The 20,385-nt window shown below is 52.2% G+C and overlaps 7 protein-coding genes across 7 annotated transcripts; 3 read left to right on the top strand and 4 right to left on the bottom strand.

Moving 5' to 3' along the window:
- Nucleotides 1–2,007: 2,007 nt before the first annotated feature.
- BO94DRAFT_479002 (putative RNA binding protein Jsn1) lies at nucleotides 2,008–5,680 on the top strand (the record flags this gene model as incomplete). Its single annotated transcript, XM_025608726.1, has 2 exons — nucleotides 2,008–2,246; nucleotides 2,320–5,680. The coding sequence occupies 2 exons, from the start codon at nucleotides 2,008–2,010 to the stop codon at nucleotides 5,678–5,680; spliced, it is 3,600 nt and encodes a 1,199-aa protein (XP_025461912.1).
- A 646-nt stretch (nucleotides 5,681–6,326) lies between these two features.
- On the top strand, nucleotides 6,327–7,991 carry BO94DRAFT_309494 (MT-A70 family). The gene has a single exon (XM_025606811.1). The coding sequence runs from the start codon at nucleotides 6,382–6,384 to the stop codon at nucleotides 7,873–7,875; it is 1,494 nt and encodes a 497-aa protein (XP_025461911.1). The 5' UTR covers nucleotides 6,327–6,381; the 3' UTR covers nucleotides 7,876–7,991.
- BO94DRAFT_540485 (ubiquitin carboxyl-terminal hydrolase) lies at nucleotides 7,668–8,914 on the bottom strand. The gene is made up of 2 exons (XM_025612924.1): nucleotides 8,746–8,914; nucleotides 7,668–8,688 (listed from the first exon to the last, which is right to left on the bottom strand). The coding sequence occupies exons 1-2, from the start codon at nucleotides 8,792–8,794 to the stop codon at nucleotides 7,988–7,990; spliced, it is 750 nt and encodes a 249-aa protein (XP_025461910.1). The 5' UTR covers nucleotides 8,795–8,914; the 3' UTR covers nucleotides 7,668–7,987.
- A 206-nt stretch (nucleotides 8,915–9,120) lies between these two features.
- BO94DRAFT_551318 (putative mRNA decapping hydrolase) lies at nucleotides 9,121–10,286 on the bottom strand (the record flags this gene model as incomplete). Its single annotated transcript, XM_025613539.1, has 3 exons — nucleotides 9,121–9,359; nucleotides 9,436–10,210; nucleotides 10,233–10,286. 3 exons carry the CDS (start codon nucleotides 10,284–10,286, stop codon nucleotides 9,121–9,123), a joined length of 1,068 nt encoding a protein of 355 aa, XP_025461909.1.
- Nucleotides 10,287–10,425: 139 nt separating this feature from the next.
- BO94DRAFT_540482 (ribonuclease H2 subunit C) lies at nucleotides 10,426–11,585 on the bottom strand. The gene is made up of 4 exons (XM_025612923.1): nucleotides 11,328–11,585; nucleotides 11,196–11,273; nucleotides 10,926–11,137; nucleotides 10,426–10,877 (listed from the first exon to the last, which is right to left on the bottom strand). The coding sequence occupies exons 1-4, from the start codon at nucleotides 11,476–11,478 to the stop codon at nucleotides 10,836–10,838; spliced, it is 483 nt and encodes a 160-aa protein (XP_025461908.1). The 5' UTR covers nucleotides 11,479–11,585; the 3' UTR covers nucleotides 10,426–10,835.
- Nucleotides 11,586–11,749: 164 nt separating this feature from the next.
- BO94DRAFT_503916 (Nop53-domain-containing protein) lies at nucleotides 11,750–14,673 on the bottom strand. The gene is made up of 5 exons (XM_025609494.1): nucleotides 14,480–14,673; nucleotides 13,462–14,412; nucleotides 13,193–13,405; nucleotides 12,521–12,820; nucleotides 11,750–12,450 (listed from the first exon to the last, which is right to left on the bottom strand). The coding sequence occupies exons 1-5, from the start codon at nucleotides 14,611–14,613 to the stop codon at nucleotides 11,847–11,849; spliced, it is 2,202 nt and encodes a 733-aa protein (XP_025461907.1). The 5' UTR covers nucleotides 14,614–14,673; the 3' UTR covers nucleotides 11,750–11,846.
- A 145-nt stretch (nucleotides 14,674–14,818) lies between these two features.
- On the top strand, nucleotides 14,819–20,275 carry cef1 (putative cell division control protein (Cdc5)). Its single transcript, XM_025614776.1, has 20 exons — nucleotides 14,819–15,006; nucleotides 15,065–15,098; nucleotides 15,174–15,514; nucleotides 15,576–16,240; nucleotides 16,271–16,528; nucleotides 16,556–16,842; nucleotides 16,870–16,874; nucleotides 16,902–17,029; nucleotides 17,051–17,131; nucleotides 17,159–17,190; nucleotides 17,215–17,267; nucleotides 17,292–17,375; nucleotides 17,412–17,433; nucleotides 17,458–17,537; nucleotides 18,059–18,121; nucleotides 18,208–18,235; nucleotides 18,345–18,409; nucleotides 18,462–18,496; nucleotides 18,550–19,709; nucleotides 19,785–20,275. Exons 1-20 carry the CDS (start codon nucleotides 14,981–14,983, stop codon nucleotides 19,941–19,943), a joined length of 3,606 nt encoding a protein of 1,201 aa, XP_025461906.1. The 5' UTR covers nucleotides 14,819–14,980; the 3' UTR covers nucleotides 19,944–20,275.
- The last annotated feature ends 110 nt before the right edge of the window (nucleotides 20,276–20,385 follow it).

Here is a 20,385-nt window from a genome sequence, read left to right as displayed (position 1 = left end):
GCAGGTCCATTACCTCATTCAGGGGGGGGGTGCAACATGAACAGGACCATCATGTCAAAACACATGACGGACAGTGGAATGCGGGGTTTAGGACGTTTCAGCGTGTCAATCATCCAGGCTGGGCCGAATTCCTCCCGTTTCAGCTCTGACAAGGATGTCGAAAGACCATTGGTAAGCATCCCATTGCCGTATGAAAGTCCGATCCGAATTAGATCGAGCTGCCGGGTAATATATATGGACATCATCACGTTTCAACATTGTAGTGCAATGCGGCCTCTTGTGGATTGTCATTCATTCACAATCAAGTTGAATATAAGTGGAACTGGTGAGGGGAGAACAGTATCGGACCAAGGAAAGTGGTCTGCTCGGTTGTTCACTGGGCCACTGGGTCACTGGACCGTGACCAGAAGAATTGTTGATGTTATCCAAGCCTCGACTCCACCTAGCCTGATCTATTTCCGCTTTTAGCATTAGACACCCGTTGAGAATAATAATGATAATGGTGGAAGCCTACGTATCAGTTGGGAGGAGAAACCATGAGAAAGGATACGTAGCCACGGGGGCTCTGATACGGTGATACAAATATTAAACGATATAAATATCATGGGAGAATAGCACACAGTCCCAGGGAATTTGGGGGGGTCGACTGTGGGAGTGTGGAAACCCGAGGAGAATTGCGCTATTTAGAAGCATCTCCAAAATCGGGATCATGAGGGGATCGATCGAACCGAACCGACAGACTGCCCCCCTCTCCGGGGGTTCTAGCAACTTAGCAAGCACAGCACAAAATGGTCGATCGCCAGTTGGGCAGTGGGCACGAGCACGAGCATCAAGGGATGGAAGATGGGGATGGGGGATGTGACAGGATCCCTCACCAACGAGAATACAATACTGCGGACTGAATGAATAAATCATGTATCCTAAAAACGAGCCACCTATGATATTATTTGTTCATACGAATAAAAGGGCGAAATGGTTGAACCCGACCAACCAACCAGACGAGTGGATATGACATGCCCCCCGGGATCCGGCAACCTGTGAGCTCCAACCGCCTTCTTCCTTCTCTCGAAGTCTCTTTTCCACCTTTTACCTTTTCCCTCCGCGCAGTGAGCAGCTCTCTTCTTCACACCCACCGCCATCTATCTCTTTCTTACGCTTCCTCCTTTCATGCCCCCTTTCCTGTCTTACCTTTTCCTCTTCCCCCCCTCTCCTCCCCCCAATCTCTTCTCTTTGAGTAATCCTTCAATTCAGTATCCCTTTTAGTGTCGCCCATTGTCGGTCTTTTCCATTATTGTATCTTTTTCTGGCTTCTGCCCGAAGCCGCGCAATTTATTCCAGCCACCTTAGAGTCGTCGACCCTTTCGGCTTTCCCCGTACACTACTACGACTGCCGCGTTCCTTTTCCTCGTCCCCCTCGCTCGGCCTCCTCCTGCTCACACAATTCCCTCGTGTCCTTACGGTCTTTTCGAGCGGGTCCCTGCGGATTAGTGATATTTTGGAATAATCGAGACCTAATTACTACGGTGGATCGTGGCAGTCGGATCTGGGCACTAGTCCAAAGATTATCTTCCCCCCAGTGTGACAAACCTGACTGGCCTTAACGCATAACGGACCTCTTATCGACAACCCTTTGATCGATTTCGTCTCCTCACTGATTCCTGGATATCTGTGCTCGTTTAAGCTTACGTATTCCTTTGGACCCAGTCCTCCGCCACAAGCATATCCACTCGCGCCTGAACGCACAGAACGCCGGTTTCCTCGAGCGTCAAGAGTCACGTCTATTGATCAATCCATTCATTGTTGATTGCTTCAGTCCTCTTCGTTGGTCGTGGAGATCGACCATTACCATTTGATCATCTCAAGGTGGGATTCACACATGGTTCTCACGAGGCAAACCTTGGATTGAACAGCCTAATTACCGACTGGACAACTATCTTGCATTTCTCATATCCATACACGAGGTGTTCAGTGTCCACCTTCATTTGAGGTGGAGGGAAATAATTCATAATGCTCCCTGTTTCACGACCGGACGGTCACATGAACCTCAATTATATCCCAACTACTCAACCAATGTCTGGGACCAGTACAGGGCGTAGCTCCCCTAGTGACCTGTCTGCATCTGCTGCCATTAAGTCGCCATTTGGTTCCTCAAATGGTCTGAATGGCGCTGCAGGCTCCATTGGTGGCGCGAGGCTAGGGGCTGGATCCCCTTCTCATGAACTTGGAGCTCGTTTATATTCTAAGCGGTAAGCAGCCTAACTATCTTGAGGTGCTCTCCTTCGGGTTCCCGCCAACTGACGCCAACTATCTACATACTAGAGCGCGAGAGATTCAAGCAGAGGAAGGCGTTTCGCCCAGTATTTGGGGACCCCCGACCAGCGGTCATTCTACCCCTCTCCGTGAAAACATTCCCGAGTCTCCAAGCCAAGAAGGGTTTCCAGACTTGGTACCTACCTCCAGTGGCTCGATCAATAGCCCTGGCCGGAGAGCAAGAGCTGGCACTGTCCCCTCGAGATTTTCGCCTGTGGGTGCGCTGAACGAGGTGAACCTGCAACAACCATACATGCCCCAAACCTCCCGCCCTACGCCATCAACTAGCCCTTTTCGTCCATCCGGCGTTTCTGGTATCGACACAAGTGCAAAGACTGCAACCACTGTTGGTGGGAGCAGCGCAGGCTCTCTCTCACGTCTCCGAGCTGGTTCTATGCCCCAGAGAGCGAACTTTTTAGGATCTTCTGGTCCTTTTGGGCCGTCCTTGTTTTCTACCAGTTGGGCAACTGGACGTGATCGCGCGACAACGCTTACAAGCATCCGCTCTTCCGAAGGGCCAGCCTCTCCCAGTCACTCGTCTTTTTCCAGAGATGGACTTGCTGATACCGATGTGAAGACCCTGGACTACTTGGGCTTGGCGGAGACCCCGCAACAGGCACGAGCCACGCTTGTGCGACCCTCCGTCGACATGCTCCTCCAACAGCAGCAGCAACAACAGCAGCAACAACAACAGTCCACTTTGCCCCCTCTGCTGGCGGAACTGGCCATGATGAAGAACAACAGTCGTATCCGGTCATATTCCGTAAATGCGAAAGAAAAGTACGCAGATGATGAGGATTTGGAATATGAGAGTCGCTATTCGCAACTTCCTTCCGGTGCTGTTACGCCTTCTGCAGCCGCCACGGCTGCCCAATTGGCTGCGACCCAGGCTCAGATTCATCAACACAACTTGGCTGTACAGGCATTTGCCAGTCATGCGTCGGCCAGCCGACCTCGTGCTAGGACCGCTGGGATTCTGGAAGCACCGCCCCAGCGCTCATCGATCCGTAATTACCTTGCGACCCCATCCCGCCTTGAGAACAGTTTCAGCGCCGCTGACCTCAATATCGCGGAAGGCGGCGAATACGATGAGTTGTCAGAAGCTGTACAGCTAATGCATCTTGGTGGAAGCGGCGCGCCTAACATGACTATGCGGCAAGCAGGAGAGATGGCAGACGAAAACAACCAGGATGGCCCAACTCGTGCCTTGTGGATTGGTAGTATCCCTGTCTCCACCACTGTCACATCGTTGGAGGCGATCTTCAGCCTGTACGGCAAAATCGAGTCTACCCGCGTACTGACCCACAAGAACTGTGGCTTCGTTAACTTCGAGCGCATCGAGAGTGCCATCCAAGCTAAATCACTTCTCAACGGGAAGGAGATTTTCCCCGGTGCGGGCCCAGTCCGGATCGGATATGCTAAAGTGCCTGGTACCTCTGCCTCCGGCACGCCTGGTGTTAATGGGGCTCAGTCATCTCCGACCCCCGATCCGAGCATGAACGGACCTGATGGTATCGTAAGGCCGGAGAGCGGAAACAATGTACCCCAGATACCTTCCCTTGCCGAGCTTCAGCCAGAGATGGCGCAGATTGTCACAGACTTCGGCGCTACTGAGGATGATGTTCACAACATTGGTGCCAGTATTCACCGAGCCATTGCTTTTGATGCGTTTGAAGATGAGATACCTCCGATCTCCGAGCCTAGCCAGACTCGGATGTTCGATGCTCCCCGCCTCCGCGATATCCGGAAGAGGATCGACAACGGAGCTTGCTCAGTCCAGGAGATTGAGGAGACTGCAGTTGCGATGCTACCGGAAATCGCGGAGCTTGCGTCGGACTATCTTGGAAACACCGTCGTCCAGAAGCTCTTCGAATTCTGCTCGGAATCTACCAAAGAGCAAATGCTCGTACCGATTTCACCTCACCTTGCCGAAATTGGCGTTCACAAGAATGGAACCTGGGCAGCACAGAAGATCATCGACGTTGCCAAGACTCCAAACCAGATGAACGCGATCGTGGATGCTCTCAGGCCATACACTGTTCCGCTGTTCCTAGACCAATACGGAAACTATGTTCTCCAGTGCTGTCTCCGTTTTGGTACCCCATTCAATGATTTTATCTTCGAAACAATGCTGAGTCGAATGTGGGAAATTGCGCAGGGCCGCTTTGGTGCTCGGGCCATGCGAGCCTGCCTTGAAAGTCACCACGCCTCGAAGGATCAGCAACGCATGCTCGCTGCAGCCATTGCCCTGCACAGCGTCCAGCTTGCGACCAATGCTAATGGGGCTTTGTTGTTGACTTGGTTCCTGGATACCTGCACTTTCCCCCGACGCCGTACCGTTCTCGCACCGCGGCTGGTTCCTCACCTGGTGCACCTTTGCACCCACAAGGTTGCTTACCTGACCGTTTTGAAGGTGATCAACCAACGCAACGAACCGGATGCTCGTGAAATTGTGTTGAAGGCTCTATTCTTCAGCCCAGGTGATGAGGTCTTGGAGAAGATCCTGAGCGACCAGACATCAGGAGCGACGCTGATCTTTAAGGTTCTCACCACACCGTTCTTTGACGAAACCATGCGAGCAGAAGTCGTGAAGAATGTATCAAAGGTTCTTACCAAACTCAAGGCGACCCCCAGTCAAGGGTACAAGCGCTTGATGGATGAAGTTGGCCTGTCTTCTCGAGGCGGCGCTCGCGATAATCACCATGGGCGTGATCATGTTGGCGCGGAAAAACAACAGCACCGTCCTACTTCCCGGCAGGCGGCATCAAGTTACGGTGCCCAGCCTTCCATGGAAAGACAATATGGGGCACAATTCCCTACCATGCTCGGCCAAAGCCTGGACGCCCCCCGACCCGTTGCTTCTGAGCAACAGCAAAACGCCTCTCCCTTTGATCCTTACAGCATCAATGGAATGAACAGCCTTGGTTCTGCCGGTGGTATCAACCCTCTCAATGGGGTTGGCGGAGTTGGTGTCAATGGTACGGGCTTCGGTCAGGATCCCTTGGTGCCTCTGACACAGCAACAAATTCAGTATCAGGCCTACTTAGCAGCCCAATCTCGGGGCCTTTCGCCCTCGGGCCTGTATCCGAGCTTGGGAAACTCCGGCTTTGGGTACCCGGCTGGAGCGCCTGCGGCGGATAATCTTCGGACTCTGCAGACCCCAGCTGCTCCTTTGAGCGGAGGTCCTGGCCCAATCAACCCCGGTTCTATGATGGCTCAGCCAGCTTATGCGCCTCAGCAATTCAGCCCTGTCATGAGCTCCGCTCAGATGTATCAATATCCTTCCCAGTTCTATTCTCAGGCACAGCCAGCTCAAACACAGCCTGCTGGGGGACGACGTGGACGTGTGAGTCATCCCCAGCACATGTGAGAGCGTGCAGCTTGCCTGCGTGAACGAGGCTAATGCGGATTGACCTTCAGCATTGAGGCTTTCTTATAACTCTTTAATTCGCCATTGACTTCGACCCGATGTATAAAGTTTTGACCTTACCCTTTTTTCGATTTCCGGGATACAGAGAGTAGTATGGCTATATGCACGAAATGACCCCTTGTCACACCTAGACCGACGCTGGATCGTCTTGGAAACGGAGGAAGAAGGAATGAGATGAGAAAAAAGTGTTGCGATTTTTGTTTATCTGAGAGCATAGTGGTGTTGCCTTTTGTCAATAAGCATTCAAGTGATTTCTGCCATCTGTGGTTTGGTTATGCGTTGCGTTTGCCATAATTCTGTTGGATATGAGAACCGATGGTATTGTTTATTCTTATTCTTATTCTTTGGCCATCTGAGTGCTTCCCGTCTTAGTGTATTAGAGGATGATGAGAATGACTGTCTTCGTGCTGCATGGTGTTGAGATTGAGCTGTGCTCCACTGGGTGTGGGTTACCGACAAGGCCGATTCAAACAGATAATTTAACGAATTTCCATGGAGATCTTTCCAAGAAGCTACCGTAGTCGAAGTCGAGTTTGGGGCAGGGATGGCTGAGACTCGGCCAACCTTCTTCCATCACCGTCCTTCCCGCAAACTCATTCATTCTAAACCAACGCAAGCCCTGGGCCAAACCATGAGTGATCATGGTCCCAACCTCTTCGATCCTTTATGAAACCCCAAGTGCCACCGCCTTTGTGGTTGATATCCCCAGCTCCATTGCGCTCGCGCAGGCACTGCCAGCACAAACCTCACCGCCACCACCCCATTCCACCCCTTCTACCTCAAGGAAAAGTCATGGTAGAAGAACCCTATTATCTTCGGCACCCTTGAGGGAGCCTTATCCGCCATCCACTGAGCCCAAGTCCGAGGCTGCGCGAGCAAGGGTTCTGGAAAGGATTCCGCTCTCCGAACGGCATTTCCATTCAGTGTTCATCGAGCCCCTCGTGGCTGAAAAGTTAACCGAGCTCCAGGACGCATTTGAAGTCGGGGCCGAATGGTGCTTGCCTCGCATATCAATAGAAAGCGATGCAATAGATGTACCAGCTACTGCAACACAGGATGACCTGTTTCCATCAGGAAAGAGGAAAAGGAGCGCCTGGCAACGCAGAGACAGTACATGTCCAGTATGGACTGTAGATCCGGGATATAGCTCTGATTGGGCTGGGTCGAGTTCTGTTTCCTCAGATATGAGCAACCCGCCATTGATATTGTCGCCTGGCGTTAACGTCTTTGCACGCATGTCCGAACTCTGCAATACGGTTGTCAAAAACACGTCTGCTGAGCCAGCGATGGTACAGATACGATGTCAATCGGAAAGAGACAACACAAACCTGATACCGAAGGATAAGCAGGGATACGAGCAAGAACACCCATATCATTATCATTCATTTTATGTGCCCCCGCTGTCACATTTCCTGCGTTGCAGAATCCCAATATCTGACCCTATCACGCAATTTGACCCCATTCCTGGCCTCCCTTCCGAAAAGAAGTTCAATCTCATCCTCTTCGATCCACCGTGGACAAACCGCTCGGTTCGTCGAAGTGGCCATTACCAGACGCAATCCTACCTGGGCTGGGAACTTCTCACGGGGCGCCTTCGTGAAATCCTACAGGTACACCTGCAAGAAGATCCCACTCCGTCTGTGGATGATTCTGATAGAGGAGGCATTGAAAATACCCAAGGATCGATAGCAGCGATCTGGATCACCAACTCTGCAAAGGCACGGAAGGCAGCTTATGATGCTATACAGGGTGCCGGGATCACTGTCTGCGAAGAATGGGTGTGGCTCAAGACTACCACGGACGGAACGCCGATCACGGCGCTGGGAGGACTGTGGCGGAAGCCATACGAGATTCTTGTTATAGGGAGGAGAGTGCATCCTCAAGCACCTAAGAGTGATGGTGGTCTTGGATCTATAACCAGGAGGGTCATTGGGGCTGTTCCTGATGTGCATTCACGGAAGCCGAACCTGAAGGAACTCTTCGAGAAGATGTTCTTCAGCTCATCGGCAGGCGATCGCATGCCATACTCTGCTCTAGAGGTCTTTGCCCGCAACCTCACAGCTGGATGGTGGGCCTGCGGGGATGACGTTCTGAAGTTCAACTCAGATGAATGGTGGGCTGACGACGACATCTGAGCACTATACTTCTACACGCCCTCAATATTCACATCCACCCAGCCAGAAGCAGTACACAACCTGTCTCCAATCTACCATAACCGGGTATACGTACAACATTCACCGCCACGATCTAATCAAAAACCTCCCCCAAACTAACCAAACTAAACCTCACATCCGGATTCCCACTCTTCTTCTCAATCTCCAGAAACCGCCTCACTCCCAATTCCAACGCCCTCTCACTCAACGCATCCTCATCCTCACCCAAAACCCCCCTCTCCAATGGCCCCTTCCTCCTCCCATCCAACTCCCACAACCGTCCATCCTCGCCCTTCACAAACGCCACGAAATGCAAATCCACCGAATCCTCCGCCTGCGGCGCTTCCGTATCCCCCAACCGCGCCGCACCCGCATGCGCACTCTCCAACGCCCTGCTCTCATACAACAGATCCGCCCTCTTAATCGGCTCCAGCCCCTCTGCCTCCCGCAACAATACATCCAGGTCCGACCCAGGCGTGACATGCTTCCGGGGCGTGCCGTTCGACACCGCATGCAGGAGTCCAATCAGCCCGCACGCGTTCCGGATTGTTTGTTTGAACCACATCACGGGCTCGGAGGGCCCGGAGCCAGTGTATTCTTGGAGCGGGGTGTCTTCGGCCACGCGGGCGGATTCGTAGGCTTGAGAGACGGGGAAGACGAGGAGGAGGGCGTAGGAGGGACGCGGGACGAAGGCGAGGAGGTCCGGGCTGTCGATTGACCAGACGTCCGTGAAGCCGATGGCTGGGGAGAGGCCGAGTTGGCGGACAAGATGGGTCATTACTTCGGGGTTATTTTCTGGGGCGCGTTAGACTTGGTGTTGTTTATTGGGGGGTGGAGGAGAGGGGGTGTTACCGAGAGGCACGAAGGCCTTGTTGGTTTGAGGGGCGTCAGGGTCGGTCATTGTGATGGTTGTTTGTAAGTTTGAATATTATCGTGAGCTATTGGGATGGTTGGGAGGTGTAAGTAGGTGAGGGGACGGAGGTGGTGGAAATGAAGAAAGTCGAGTGGACGGATGGAGCCGTGAGGGGTTGACGTCGGTGGTGTTGCGGGGTTCAAGGAATGGCCGTCCCGCCGATATAGATAGATCGACTATGTAGCCTGCCATCAGGGGAGCAAGGTATATACCTACGCCTAATAATAAGAGACTTACATCTAATAGATTCGATCGTAGCAATCATAAATCATCATTCAACGCGTCTAGCGCCTAGCATAACCCGTGTATCAAATCTACAACGGTTTCTCCCCCTTCTTCAGCGGCCCGAACACATTCGACCACAGCTCACTGGCCTCACCCAAGTAATAAGTCAAACTGACATCCGCCATCCCAGCCTCTTCATCCCCCTCCAGCGTCTCCAACTGCGAGATGATATTCTCCAGCCCAAACGCCTTCCCAGTAGCCTGAGTCGCGCCCGCCTCCAACATAACATTCACCACATGGATATGGAAATGATAATACGTCGGCTGGTCTAAACATCCCCCACATACGTCAGCAATCCATTCCCCAGCAATAAGCAGAACTCCAAAGAACGGGGACCAACTCACAATGCACATAAAGCTTCAACTGATCCTTCTCGAGCTGGGGAAACTCCCTCACCGTATCCTCCAACAACCTCTCCCTGAGATACTTCAACCAAGGGACGTGTTTCTTCTTCAGATCCCTCAAGGACCAAATATCCCGTCTCAAGACCAGCGCCAACAAATGCAACGACCCCATCGTCTTCCGATCCCAATTCAGATCCGGCAACACTAGAAACCCCTCCTCCTCCTCTTTCCCCTCCCCACTCCCCTTATCCCTCAGAATCACGTCCTCCTGCTCCGTCCTTCCCTCGAGAATATTAAACACCCAGTTCAATCTCCCCTCCTCACGCTTCGCGCTCATATACGGACGGACATGGTCGCGATAGATCTCCGGCGTTTCGGTGACCATACGCACCACCTGCTCGGAGTATTTCTTGATATGTTGGTCCGTGCAAGGCCAGATGAGGTTGAGTTTTAGGTCTGGGGGCTGCTGGCTTCCGGGGGTAGAGTGTGAAGAGGCGAGGTACCAGCGGTAGATGTCATTGTCGCCGAGGTTTTGCACTTGGGTGATGGCTGCGTGGAAGGCTTGGAGGGCTTCGGGGGTTTCGGTGGCGAAGGCTGCTCGTTCGGCAGTCAGGATGCCTTGTTGGTTGTTGATTGTACCGAGAATGGTGATTCGACGCCCGCCTTGGTCTGTAGGTGGGTTGGTTGGGTTAGTGATATTGTGTTGTGAGGGATGATGGTGGAAAGAGGGGTTGAGGGGTTGGGAGGATTCAGTGGGAGGGGTCAGGCTGCTTGCCTTGTTTGAGGAGCCGGGTCACCTCAAATTTCGAGATGAGAGCCTCGGCGGTGGGTTTAGAGTCGTCGGTGCTCATGCTGAGTGGTTTGCTGTAGAGTGATGGGGTTGGATGAGAGTGTCGCGAGTTGTTGATTTTACCCCAGATCTTCTACTTCTTCCGGCAGAATCTGGAGGGCGGTCAGGCTTATCTATACGGTGATAGTGGCTGTGCGGTGGTATTGTTTTGGGTATATTAAATGGCAACTATCTAGATATTTGTAGACATAGGATCCTTTGCGGGATTTCCTGGTGTTGGAAAGCTATCCCCTGGTGTTTCTATCCCAGTCCAATGTTTGTGTGGGTAGCCTTCCCCCCGTGTTCGTTATCGCAGGTTGCACAAGTGTACTGTCCTTGGACCCTGGACATACTCTGAAGCGTATGATCCACCGCTGGTTTCTTCCGTATGCCCTGACATCGTTATTGTCCGCACTGGAGTCGAATATAGTCGACAGATGACACATTATTCCGGTGTGGAATGCATCGAGCGGGCGACTGTCGGAAGACACTCATGTGCTAATCAAGCTAGTGCGATCAATTCAACGATGATTGCAGCCCTGACCTACTATACACCGTAGTATGTATTCGCTCAAGTAGAGGACTTCTTCTCACTGCTGGGGGTAGTGTGCATCTACTCCACCGTCAGCCTAAGCAAAGCCATAAGACAAGGTTCACCTACCGCTTCAGCAAGCTTAATCCACTCTTCCACTCCCTTGACAAAGGAGTCTTCTGCTGCAGGCACCCATTCATGGCCCCAGACCACATACTCATCAAATGTACCCTGCTTCTCAAGAATCTTGACTGGCTCTTCCGGTATAACCTCCTCGACTTCAACGTCCGTGCTTGGTGGGGTAGCTGGCATGACACGGTCTGTGGGGGTGGCAATAACGCCTGAAGCATAGTTTTGATGAGCTGGTTAGGCATGGTAATCGTCTGGGACGAGACTCACCCTCGTAGCCTTCGGGGATCGCGACTCGGCGGCCCCTTAGCCTGCGGCCGCGGAAGTAGGCTGTTTGCTGGTTGTTGTCTGCGATTGTGAGCATGGGGTGAGGTATTGTTAGTTGTTGTGCTCAGTGTTTACCTTTCTCGTCAGGTAGAGGTGTCCAGTAGCGGTTAAGTGACTCGACGGGGCCGTCATGGTGGATGCGACAGGGGAGGATGTTGGGGGTGAAATGATCGGTTGATGTTTCATTGTTGGATGAAGATTTCTGGGCTGGTTGGATGGCGAACATTTTGGAGGCCAGGAGGAGGTATGGTGAAAATTTAGAGTGTATTCTGGAGACAGTGATGTGTTCGGGGACTCTGTAATTCCTCCTATCAATTGAATCGGAGATGTTAAATTGATGCCGCAAGGATCTGGAACGCGACGCGTAGCCGCGAAAAGGCGGTTCATTCCGCGGTCCGCTTAAGTGCCAACTGGCGGAGGCGGAATGATATCCATACTCTTCAGCGAGATTTGCATTTCCACGATCCATGCCATGGTAGAAGAATAATATGTTCAAAACTCTATGTACTTGTGAATTCTCTATAGATATCCTTCAACTTCATAAACTTGGGGTATATCGAACAGAACCAGTCATTGCCTCCAAAAAAAACCGGATCACCTCTTGCGGGTCTTCTTCTTCTTTTTCTTTTTCTTCTGATCCTCTCCATCTTCTTTCTTTTCGACTACCACTCGCACCGGCCACTTCTTGAGATGTTCCCGCTCGAAGACTTCCTTGTCTCGACGGTACAGAAGCATTGTAGCTCTAGCATCCTCCACACTGGAATGCGCACCGTCCTGGATGTTCAAACCAAGGAACTCGGAAGCCAAAATCTTCAGTTTCGGAGAACCACCGCCGGCGATCTTTCGGTATGGGGCATGTTTGCTGGTGTCTCTGATGTCGCGCTTGGAGTGGCTCAGGAGAAGAGCGTCCAAGTCGTTACTGACTGCATGTCCCACAAGTATTCGCCCGTCGAGTATATTGGAGACGTCTTTCTGAACCTGCTCGAGTGTCCGCGCTTCTATCATATGCTTTGGAAGTATGCCGCTGACGTGCGTCCGCCAGTCCGTAACCATTTCTTTGGGTCTCACGTAGGAGTCGTATACTTGGTCGCCGTTGAAGTTGACAATACTGACACGGGCCAGAGCGGAGTCGTGATCGGGGTTGGGACCCACGCCCACCATTTCGCAATCCATCGCAACATATTTACCTAGTTCCGTGCTAAGAGGACGTCAGAAAGCATTCCAGTGTGAACAATCCCGACAGAGAGAACAGAAAGAGGTGTACTAACGTTGTTGAACGGCCTTCGTTGACCTTCGGCTTGGACTCCGCAACCGCGGCGGTAGAATTCCTCCGAGATGTAGACTTCTTGGTTGTTTCCTGAGCGCCATCGTCGCCTCCATCAGTGCCGTTCTGAGACATTCTTTTCCTCTTGAGTGCGATCTGTGGTCGTTCGAGTTTTCGTTTCCCTTCGAAAGTGTCTGTTTTCCGTTTCTTCACCACACCATCCTGCGTCTCGCGGTCCGACGATTTCCGTTTCGTAGCGGGAACGCTATCCTTTTTCAGCGTCCCCTGGAGTTTCTTCCAATTGCTGGAGAGGTTTTTCAAGTCCATTCCAGTGATGGGCCTCAGACTATTGCATGGTGAAAGGGTCTGAGAATCTAAGAGGGACCCGAGAAAAAAGATGGGTGCTGCGGAGACTGGCCCGGCAACTTTCCCAAGGCAACCTTAACAATCCGCGCTAAAATTTCGGCGGGGTCCACATGCAAGTCTCGAACGCTGCAACTAGGTATCTATAGATGTATTTTGTTGGCCAACGTGCGGAGGGTACCATTGTCATCAAAGTTCATGGATTTGACTTAAGGCTCATGCAAACTTTTTCATGTCCAACACTAGCCCATATTACGTAAAATCTATCTTGAAAGAACCGACGCAAGAAAACGCCAAAAGAGAATTTATTTACAGACCCGGGACCTTGAAGTCCTTGTAAGACCACTTCTCCGTGATCTTCCTCTTCGGCTTCTTCGCCTGGGTTATCGGCTTGCGAGACTCCAGCTTTCCCTGGACCACCAACGTGCGGAATCGGTCATCAAGCAGGTTGCCCTCCGGCTTAAGCAGACGCAGCGAGTCCTGAAGTTCATCCGGCAGCACAACCTCCAGACGTTTCTCGGGGGCACTAGAAATTGAATCAGTAAGCCAGTAAAAGATAGAGTAAACGGGACAAACACTTACTGTAGTTTTCCACCAAGAGGTCTCCGGCGCAGCGCAGTATCATCGCCCTCCTCAGAGCTCTCATCAGAGGAGCTGTCTTCTGATTGCTCGGCACGATCAAACTCTTCTTCTTGAATCCCAATGGTGGCGGCGTTGGATTGTATGACCTGACTTTCCTTCTTCTGCATCTGCGCTTCCCATTTGGCTTGCCTTTCTGCTTCCTTGCGCCTCTTGATCTTGTTCCTCTGTGTCTTCGTCTTCCGCTCCGGGCGCTTCTTATTCAGCCACTCGGGCTTCTCGTACTCGCTTTCGAACCCTTCCCAAGCGCTCTCATCATCCGACCTCACCTGGCCGTCATCGTCCTTGGCTTCAGCGATCATGCGCTGTCTCTCCTCCTCCTTACGCTCTTCCTCCAGGCGCTTCTTTTCAGCCTCAACCGCTTTCTCTCCGTGCTCCTGTAGCAGTCGATCCCAGTCCTCAAATGTCGGGTTATAACTGATACCGGCATTAGGCTTACTGACCGCGGGGACCGGCTTGCCATTGGCAGCGAGTGAAATCGGAGCCTGCTTCAGGGTCACAGGTTCCACCTTAGGCTTGGGCTTCTCCAAGAAGTCGAACTGGGGATCGACCACGGGGGTGGCATCTTCGACATCTCCCCATGGGTCGTAAAGGGCATCTCCGGCAGGCTTGTTGACCGGGTTTCCTTCCTTTGCAACCTGCTTCAAGCGCAGCCAGTCTTTCCGCGTAACCCAATCACTCTTTTGACGCTTGTTTTTCGGCTCGATAACTCCGTCGGTGACCTTGGAGTTGAGGCGCTTGCGGGTGTCGACTCCTGGGATAGCGGATCTTTGGGCCAGAATCTCTTCCGACTTCAAAGGCTTGTGCTTCTTTCGATACGCATCACGGATCTCTGATGAACCCTTTGTGTCGATAACGAAAAGTTCATCGGACGGCTTCTCTGATAGAAGACCACTAATGTGCGATGACAGAAATTAGCTTATCGCCGCAGATATCCAAGGAAAGCTATGTCAATCCGTACCCTTTGATTTCTTCATCTTTCAGAACCCGGAGACCTTCCTGGACCTCATCGATATCGACATTTTTGCGCCAGGCCTTCTTGCCTTTGCGAGAAGGCTGCTTGTATTGCTTTGGAGCACCGACGGGGTCAGACATTTTGGATACTCTACCGGAAGATACCTGACGTAGATTATTCTCGTTGGTCTTCGATCTTTTTTCGGCGTACTAATTTTTGAATATTCCAACCAAAAATCTGGGCACGCTTACATAAGCCTCCGCGGGGCGAAGCTAGTGCGGTTGCCGCGCTAAGGCTCTGCGCGCCTATCGTGGGCAAGTGACGAACGCCGCTTCAGGACTTGACCTCGCTTTTCACCCGCGTCGGTTCCTTATCGACTCTGGTCAGCGTGGACCAAGTCGTCCCAGCTGTTGAATCTCTTGTATTCCATCATTCTTTATTTCTGTATTACATAATCTCTCAGTTTGATCAATCGGCTATTGCCAGCGGCTGCAAAACTCACCAGCCATGCCTGTCGTCAAAGGTGGTGTTTGGTAAGTGCATGGCGATTTTACACGCTTTCTCCTGACCTTTCCACTAACCTCTAGCTAGGACGAATATCGAGGATGAGGTGCTTCGTGCGGCGGTACGTCAACAGCTACGCCCTCCCCGAGGGGTCAACTATACTCCAATTGGGCGATACTAATGCAGTTTCCAATAGGTCTCCAAGTACGGTCTCAACCAGTGGGCGCGTGTTTCTTCGCTGTTAGCAAGAAAGACCCCGAAGCAATGCAAAGCGCGATGGGTGGAATGGCTGGATCCCGGTATCCGCAAGGTCGAATGGTCGAGGGAGGAGGATGAGAAGCTGTTGCATTTGGCCAAGTTGATGCCAACCCAGTGGCGTACAATTGCGCCTATTGTCGGACGCACAGCAACCCAATGCTTGGAACGCTACCAAAAGTTGCTGGATGAAGCGGAAGCGCGTGAGAACGATGATTTAGGTCTGGAAGGTCCCGGTGCTGAGTCGGCTGCCCCTAGTGCCGACGATGTGCGACGGTTACGGTATGGCTCCTGCCATTGCGTGCTTTCTCTAAATCCGATCGCCTGTACTGACTGTCTCTAGACCCGGTGAACTGGACCCCGACCCGGAATCCAAACCCGCTCGCCCTGATACAATCGACCTTGATGAAGATGAGAAGGAGATGCTGAGTGAGGCTCGAGCTCGCCTCGCGAACACACAGGGAAAGAAGGCGAAGCGGAAGGCTAGAGAAAGGCAGTTGGAAGAGTCGCGACGACTTGCAGTCCTTCAGAAACGACGTGAACTCAAAAATGCTGGCATTAATATCAAGGTCGTGACTCGCAAGAAGGGTGAAATGGACTACAACGCCGACATTCCGTTCGAGAAGCCAGCAGCACCCGGCTTTTACGACACTATGGAGGAAGAAACCCGAAATGAGAGACAACGGGAGATGTTTGACCCTCGCAAACAGCAGCTCGCCAACAAGCGGAAAGGAGATCAAGATGATGATGCGGAGCGCAAGAAGAGGAAGAACGACAAGAATGGTAATTCTTCGTCTGCTGCCGCTGCTCGCGCTGGCCAGATGCAAAAGATTCGAGAAGCAGAACAGAGCAGCAAGAGAAGAGCGCTTGTTCTTCCCAGCCCTCAGGTCGGCGAAGGTGAAATGGAGGACATCATTAAGATGGGTATGGCAGGCGACAGAGCCAATAAGATGGCAGGAGACGAGGAAGGGTCCCGAGGATTGATTGGCAACTACTCTGCTATAGTCGGTGGGACTCCAATCAGAACGCCCCGGGCAGCGCCAGAGGAAGATCACATCGCCAACGAGATCCGCAACATCAGAGCTCTGACTGAAACTCAATCATCGCTATTGGGAGGTGAGAATACTCCTTTGCATGAGGGAGGATCATCCACTGGATTTGATGGGATCGCTCCTCGGCGTCAGCAGATCTTTACCCCGAACCCTATGGCCACGCCTTTCAGGCAAGCGAATGGCGTTGGGGCAACCCCTATGAGGGGTGGTGTTGGGTCTGGTGCCACTCCTTTGCGGACTCCTCGTGATCAATTCGCCCTCAACCAGGCAGAAGCTGGGCAGCTCATCGGAAGTACCCCTAGAGATATCAAAATGCATGAGAAGTTTGCACGCCAAAGCATCCGCGGAAAGCTGGCAGCTCTGCCAAAGCCCAAAGAAACGGAGTGGGAACTGGAAGAGCTTCCTTCCGAATCCGCGGAGCCAGCCGCAGCGGCTGGTTACGTCGAAGAGGATTCGGCTGAGCGCGACAGAAGAGAAAACGAGGCTCGGCAGCGTGCCGCCGAAGCCGAGCTCAAGCGTCAGACACAAGTATATCAACGAGCCCTACCCCGGCCAAGTGTGCTTGATATTGACGCACTGATGGAGCGAGTGTCTCATGTTGCGGATCCCATCTCAAGCCTGGTCGCAAAAGAAGCTGCTCTTCTCATTGCACACGACGCGCGCAAATTCCCTATCCCAGGTGCGAAGGTGGAGGGCAAGGCTCGGAAGTTGGAACAGCTCGATGACGGCCTCATGGAGCAAGCCCGTGCGGCCATCGCCGCGGAAGCGGCCGCATCTGAAAAGCAGCAGGAGTGGCAGGAGAACTTCGATGAGCAATGGTCGACGAAACACTCCAACACTCTGCCCGGTCTCTCTAACTACGCCGATGACGAAGAGGAGGATGTATATCAACAAGAACAACGGATGGTTGCAGCATTCGATAACGTTCAGAACTCCCTGCTCGCCACGGCGGAGCGAGGCAACAAGCTGGAGAAGAAGCTTGCGTTACATTACGGCGGTTATCAGAGCCGGGCCAAGGTGCTCCGAACAAAGATAGTGGAGGCCAACACAGCCCTGGAGAAAACTAGGGATGAGCTCGATGCTTTCCGTACGTTGCAGATCTCGGAACAATCCGCTCTTTCTCAGAGACTCGAAAAGCTGAGGGATGATGTGGCATTTGTCATGCGCCGAGAGCGCGAAGCTCAAGACCTGTATAGAACTAGGAAGGACGAACTCGACGAGCTTGTGGCAGGAACAGGGGGGATGGTTAATGGGTGGCATTGAAGCCTCAAAACAGATACCTAGCTTGAATTTCAATCTGCATTCTTGCAGTTCAGAATGTAATCATACGATGCTGTCTCTTTGCTGTCAATTGTCCAGTATTAAGATGCCATGGGTAAATATAAAGTTGTCTGCCCTTGGCACAATTACTAGACAACCCACCAATGGATACTGTACCCGATAATCACAATCATGACCAAATGATAAGACAGTGTTTCCCATCTTGTGACTGCCAGTAATCAATAACGTGAATGTGTAGAACAGGCCTTCCCGCCAACGCAGCATGCAACGATTCCGATGGATAGTTCGATGGCAGGACCGGGGGATGGTGACCAAAAGCGGATGGCAAAAGTCAAAGGCGGTCTCTTCCGGGGCATCGCAACGGAGAATCCTCCATCACCTCCTACGATCCCCTTTCGCGTTTCCATCGCGCAATCGGCCCCCCACAGCCTTTCCATCTAAATCCACTCTATAGACGCATCGAGAAGCCCCCCTCCATCACCATGGGCGGCAGGGACGAGGCCATGGGGACCCCGGACCCCGTCGAGAAGGGGTTCGCCACCCTCAACACCATCCGGTAAGTGAAGGGAAAATTCCCAAAGTCTGCTCTTGGGAATCTCCAGTCCCGGTTTCATCGGTCGCATGTGCTAATTAAGATGATAGGATCGGTGTCAAGGCCATGGTGCAGAAGGTCAGTTGTTCGTCGACCTCTTGTGTGTTCGGACGTGCCAGTCACGTGATGACTCACTATACTGGCCGGTGACGTATCGGGGCGATTACTGATTGGGGTATCTGTGTAGGATGGAGAATTACGAAAGGCAGAGATCCTATCTATCAAGCAGCGGAAGGATGGTCCTTCATTCTAGTAGGTTCTGCATTCCTTTTGGGCATTGGGATATTGGTGCTGACAATTGCAGCGTCCACTATGTCGACTTCAACAAGCGTCTTGATGGTAAGTCGGGCCGATTGGTCTACCTATACTCGTCGTGCTCACATCGAATCTAGAGTGGGTTGATTCCACAAGAATCGATCTGTCACACGAGGTCGAATGGCCCCAACCAGAGAAACCGGAGAAAAAGAAGACCGGCCCCAGCAACAAAGCACCTAGCAAGAACCCCCAGAAGCGTGCGAGAGCCGAAAGCCGTGATGTATCTGCAACTCCGGATCTTCTAACAGGCAAGAACACCAATGTTGGCAAGGCCCAGCGCCCGTCCAAAGCAGGCGGGAAGGAGAATCGGGGCGACGAGACTCCTTTGAACCTCTCCATCGGGGGCTCAGAAGCCGTCTCTGTAGATGGAACTCCCAGGCCGGAATCGGATGATGTCGACATGATCGATGTCGGCTTCTCCAAGGATGAGAAGGAAGAAGCGAAAGCACTAGGCCTCATGTCGCGCGAAGAAGAGATCGAACGGCTCCGTACCAGTGGCAGTATGACCCAGAATCCAACGGAGATTCACCGGGTGCGAAATTTGACCCGTCTCCAAATGGGCAAATACGATATCGAACCATGGTACTTCTCCCCCTACCCTGCATCCTTCTCCGACGCAGACGTCGTGTACATCGATGAGTTCTGCCTGGGATATTTCGACAACAAGCGCTCCTTCGAGCGTCATCGTTCCAAGTGCACCCTTGTGCACCCCCCCGGAAACGAAATCTACCGGGACGACTACATTTCCTTCTTCGAAGTCGACGGCCGGCGTCAGCGAACCTGGTGCCGCAACCTCTGTCTGCTCAGCAAGCTCTTCCTCGACCACAAAACTCTCTACTACGACGTCGACCCCTTCCTCTTCTACTGCATGTGCAGTCGCGACGAAACTGGCTGCCATCTGGTCGGCTACTTCTCCAAGGAAAAAGACTCCGCAGAAGGCTACAACTTAGCCTGTATTCTCACCCTTCCTCAATACCAACGCCGCGGGTACGGCCGTCTCCTCATCTCCTTCAGCTACGAGCTCGGCAAGCGGGAAGGAAAGCTCGGATCGCCCGAGAAACCACTCAGTGATCTCGGTCTCCTCAGTTATCGACAGTATTGGCGAGAGACTCTCGTGGAGATCCTCCTAGATGTTGGCCGCGAGGCAATCAGCGAGCACGACCTTTCCATGCTCACCTCTATGACAGAGAAAGACGTCCACGAAACATTGGTCGTTTTCAATATGCTTCGATACCACGTACGTTCCTCCCCCTCCCCCTCACCACCACCTACCCTACAAGAAAAACACAAACTAACCCGCTTGCCCATACAGAAAGGAAACTGGGTCATAGTTCTGACCGACCAAGTCGTGGAAGAGCACAAAAAGCGTCTAGAAAAAGAAAAGGTCAAGGGCTCTCGCAAAATCGACCCTGCACGACTGCAATGGAAACCTCCTGTCTTCACTGCTTCATCCCGGACATGGAACTGGTAAGACAATTATAACTACCAGAATGGACGTGATAGCAACAGAAGGGAAAAAGAGGGGGGATGTTGATACCCAAATTGAATGGAGTCCTTGGTGTACTGTATGTTAATGATTTCGATTCTCGTTTTGGAGCCCTCTCTTTATCTATTGTTTCATTTTCGACTCAAGGGATGTAAATTAGTTTACTATGGGGGAGCGGGGGGTTTGTTTGATTAGCATGGACTAGCGATAGCAGGATAGGTGTTGTGGAAATTCTTGTTGATTTGGTATGGTCTAGATGTAGAGGGAAAGAATGTTACGTCTGTGTGTACTCTGTAAATGTCAGTCACCATTTAGCCTAACTTGTTACATCTTTATTTGATAGTCTTATACTTACAGCTACAGCTACGACTATGGGATATTAGACAATGTTAAAGTATTCGAATGCACACCTCAGCACAAAGCTAGA

Source organism: Aspergillus sclerotioniger, assembly GCF_003184525.1.
Source record: "Aspergillus sclerotioniger CBS 115572 chromosome Unknown BO94scaffold_48, whole genome shotgun sequence".
In the NCBI taxonomy this organism is placed as follows: domain Eukaryota; kingdom Fungi; phylum Ascomycota; class Eurotiomycetes; order Eurotiales; family Aspergillaceae; genus Aspergillus; species Aspergillus sclerotioniger.
This window is presented reverse-complemented; position numbering and strand designations above follow the sequence as displayed.

What these genes read in the sequence shown, in the direction of transcription:
- BO94DRAFT_503916 (XM_025609494.1), bottom strand. Translation starts at nt 14,613, where the DNA reads ATGTCTGACCCCGTCGGTGCTCCAAAGCAATACAAGCAGCCTTCTCGC. An exon ending in AAAGATGAAGAAATCAAAGG is followed by an intron (nt 14,413 to 14,479) that starts GTACGGATTGAC and finishes ATCGCACATTAG; the next exon opens with TGGTCTTCTATCAGAGAAGC. An exon ending in GACTTCAAGGTCCCGGGTCT is followed by an intron (nt 12,821 to 13,192) that starts GTAAATAAATTC and finishes AAACCTCTCCAG; the next exon opens with CAATTGGAAGAAACTCCAGG.
- BO94DRAFT_540482 (XM_025612923.1), bottom strand. Translation starts at nt 11,478, where the DNA reads ATGTTCGCCATCCAACCAGCCCAGAAATCTTCATCCAACAATGAAACA. An exon ending in ACCTCTACCTGACGAGAAAG is followed by an intron (nt 11,274 to 11,327) that starts GTAAACACTGAG and finishes TCACAATCGCAG; the next exon opens with ACAACAACCAGCAAACAGCC. An exon ending in GATCCCCGAAGGCTACGAGG is followed by an intron (nt 11,138 to 11,195) that starts GTGAGTCTCGTC and finishes ACTATGCTTCAG; the next exon opens with GCGTTATTGCCACCCCCACA.
- BO94DRAFT_309494 (XM_025606811.1), top strand. Translation starts at nt 6,382, where the DNA reads ATGGTCCCAACCTCTTCGATCCTTTATGAAACCCCAAGTGCCACCGCC.
- cef1 (XM_025614776.1), top strand. Translation starts at nt 14,981, where the DNA reads ATGCCTGTCGTCAAAGGTGGTGTTTG. An exon ending in CAACTACTCTGCTATAGTCG is followed by an intron (nt 16,241 to 16,270) that starts GTGGGACTCCAA and finishes CGCCCCGGGCAG; the next exon opens with CGCCAGAGGAAGATCACATC. An exon ending in TCAATATGCTTCGATACCAC is followed by an intron (nt 19,710 to 19,784) that starts GTACGTTCCTCC and finishes TTGCCCATACAG; the next exon opens with AAAGGAAACTGGGTCATAGT.
- BO94DRAFT_540485 (XM_025612924.1), bottom strand. Translation starts at nt 8,794, where the DNA reads ATGACCGACCCTGACGCCCCTCAAACCAACAAGGCCTTCGTGCCTCTC. An exon ending in CAAGGCCTTCGTGCCTCTCG is followed by an intron (nt 8,689 to 8,745) that starts GTAACACCCCCT and finishes AACGCGCCCCAG; the next exon opens with AAAATAACCCCGAAGTAATG.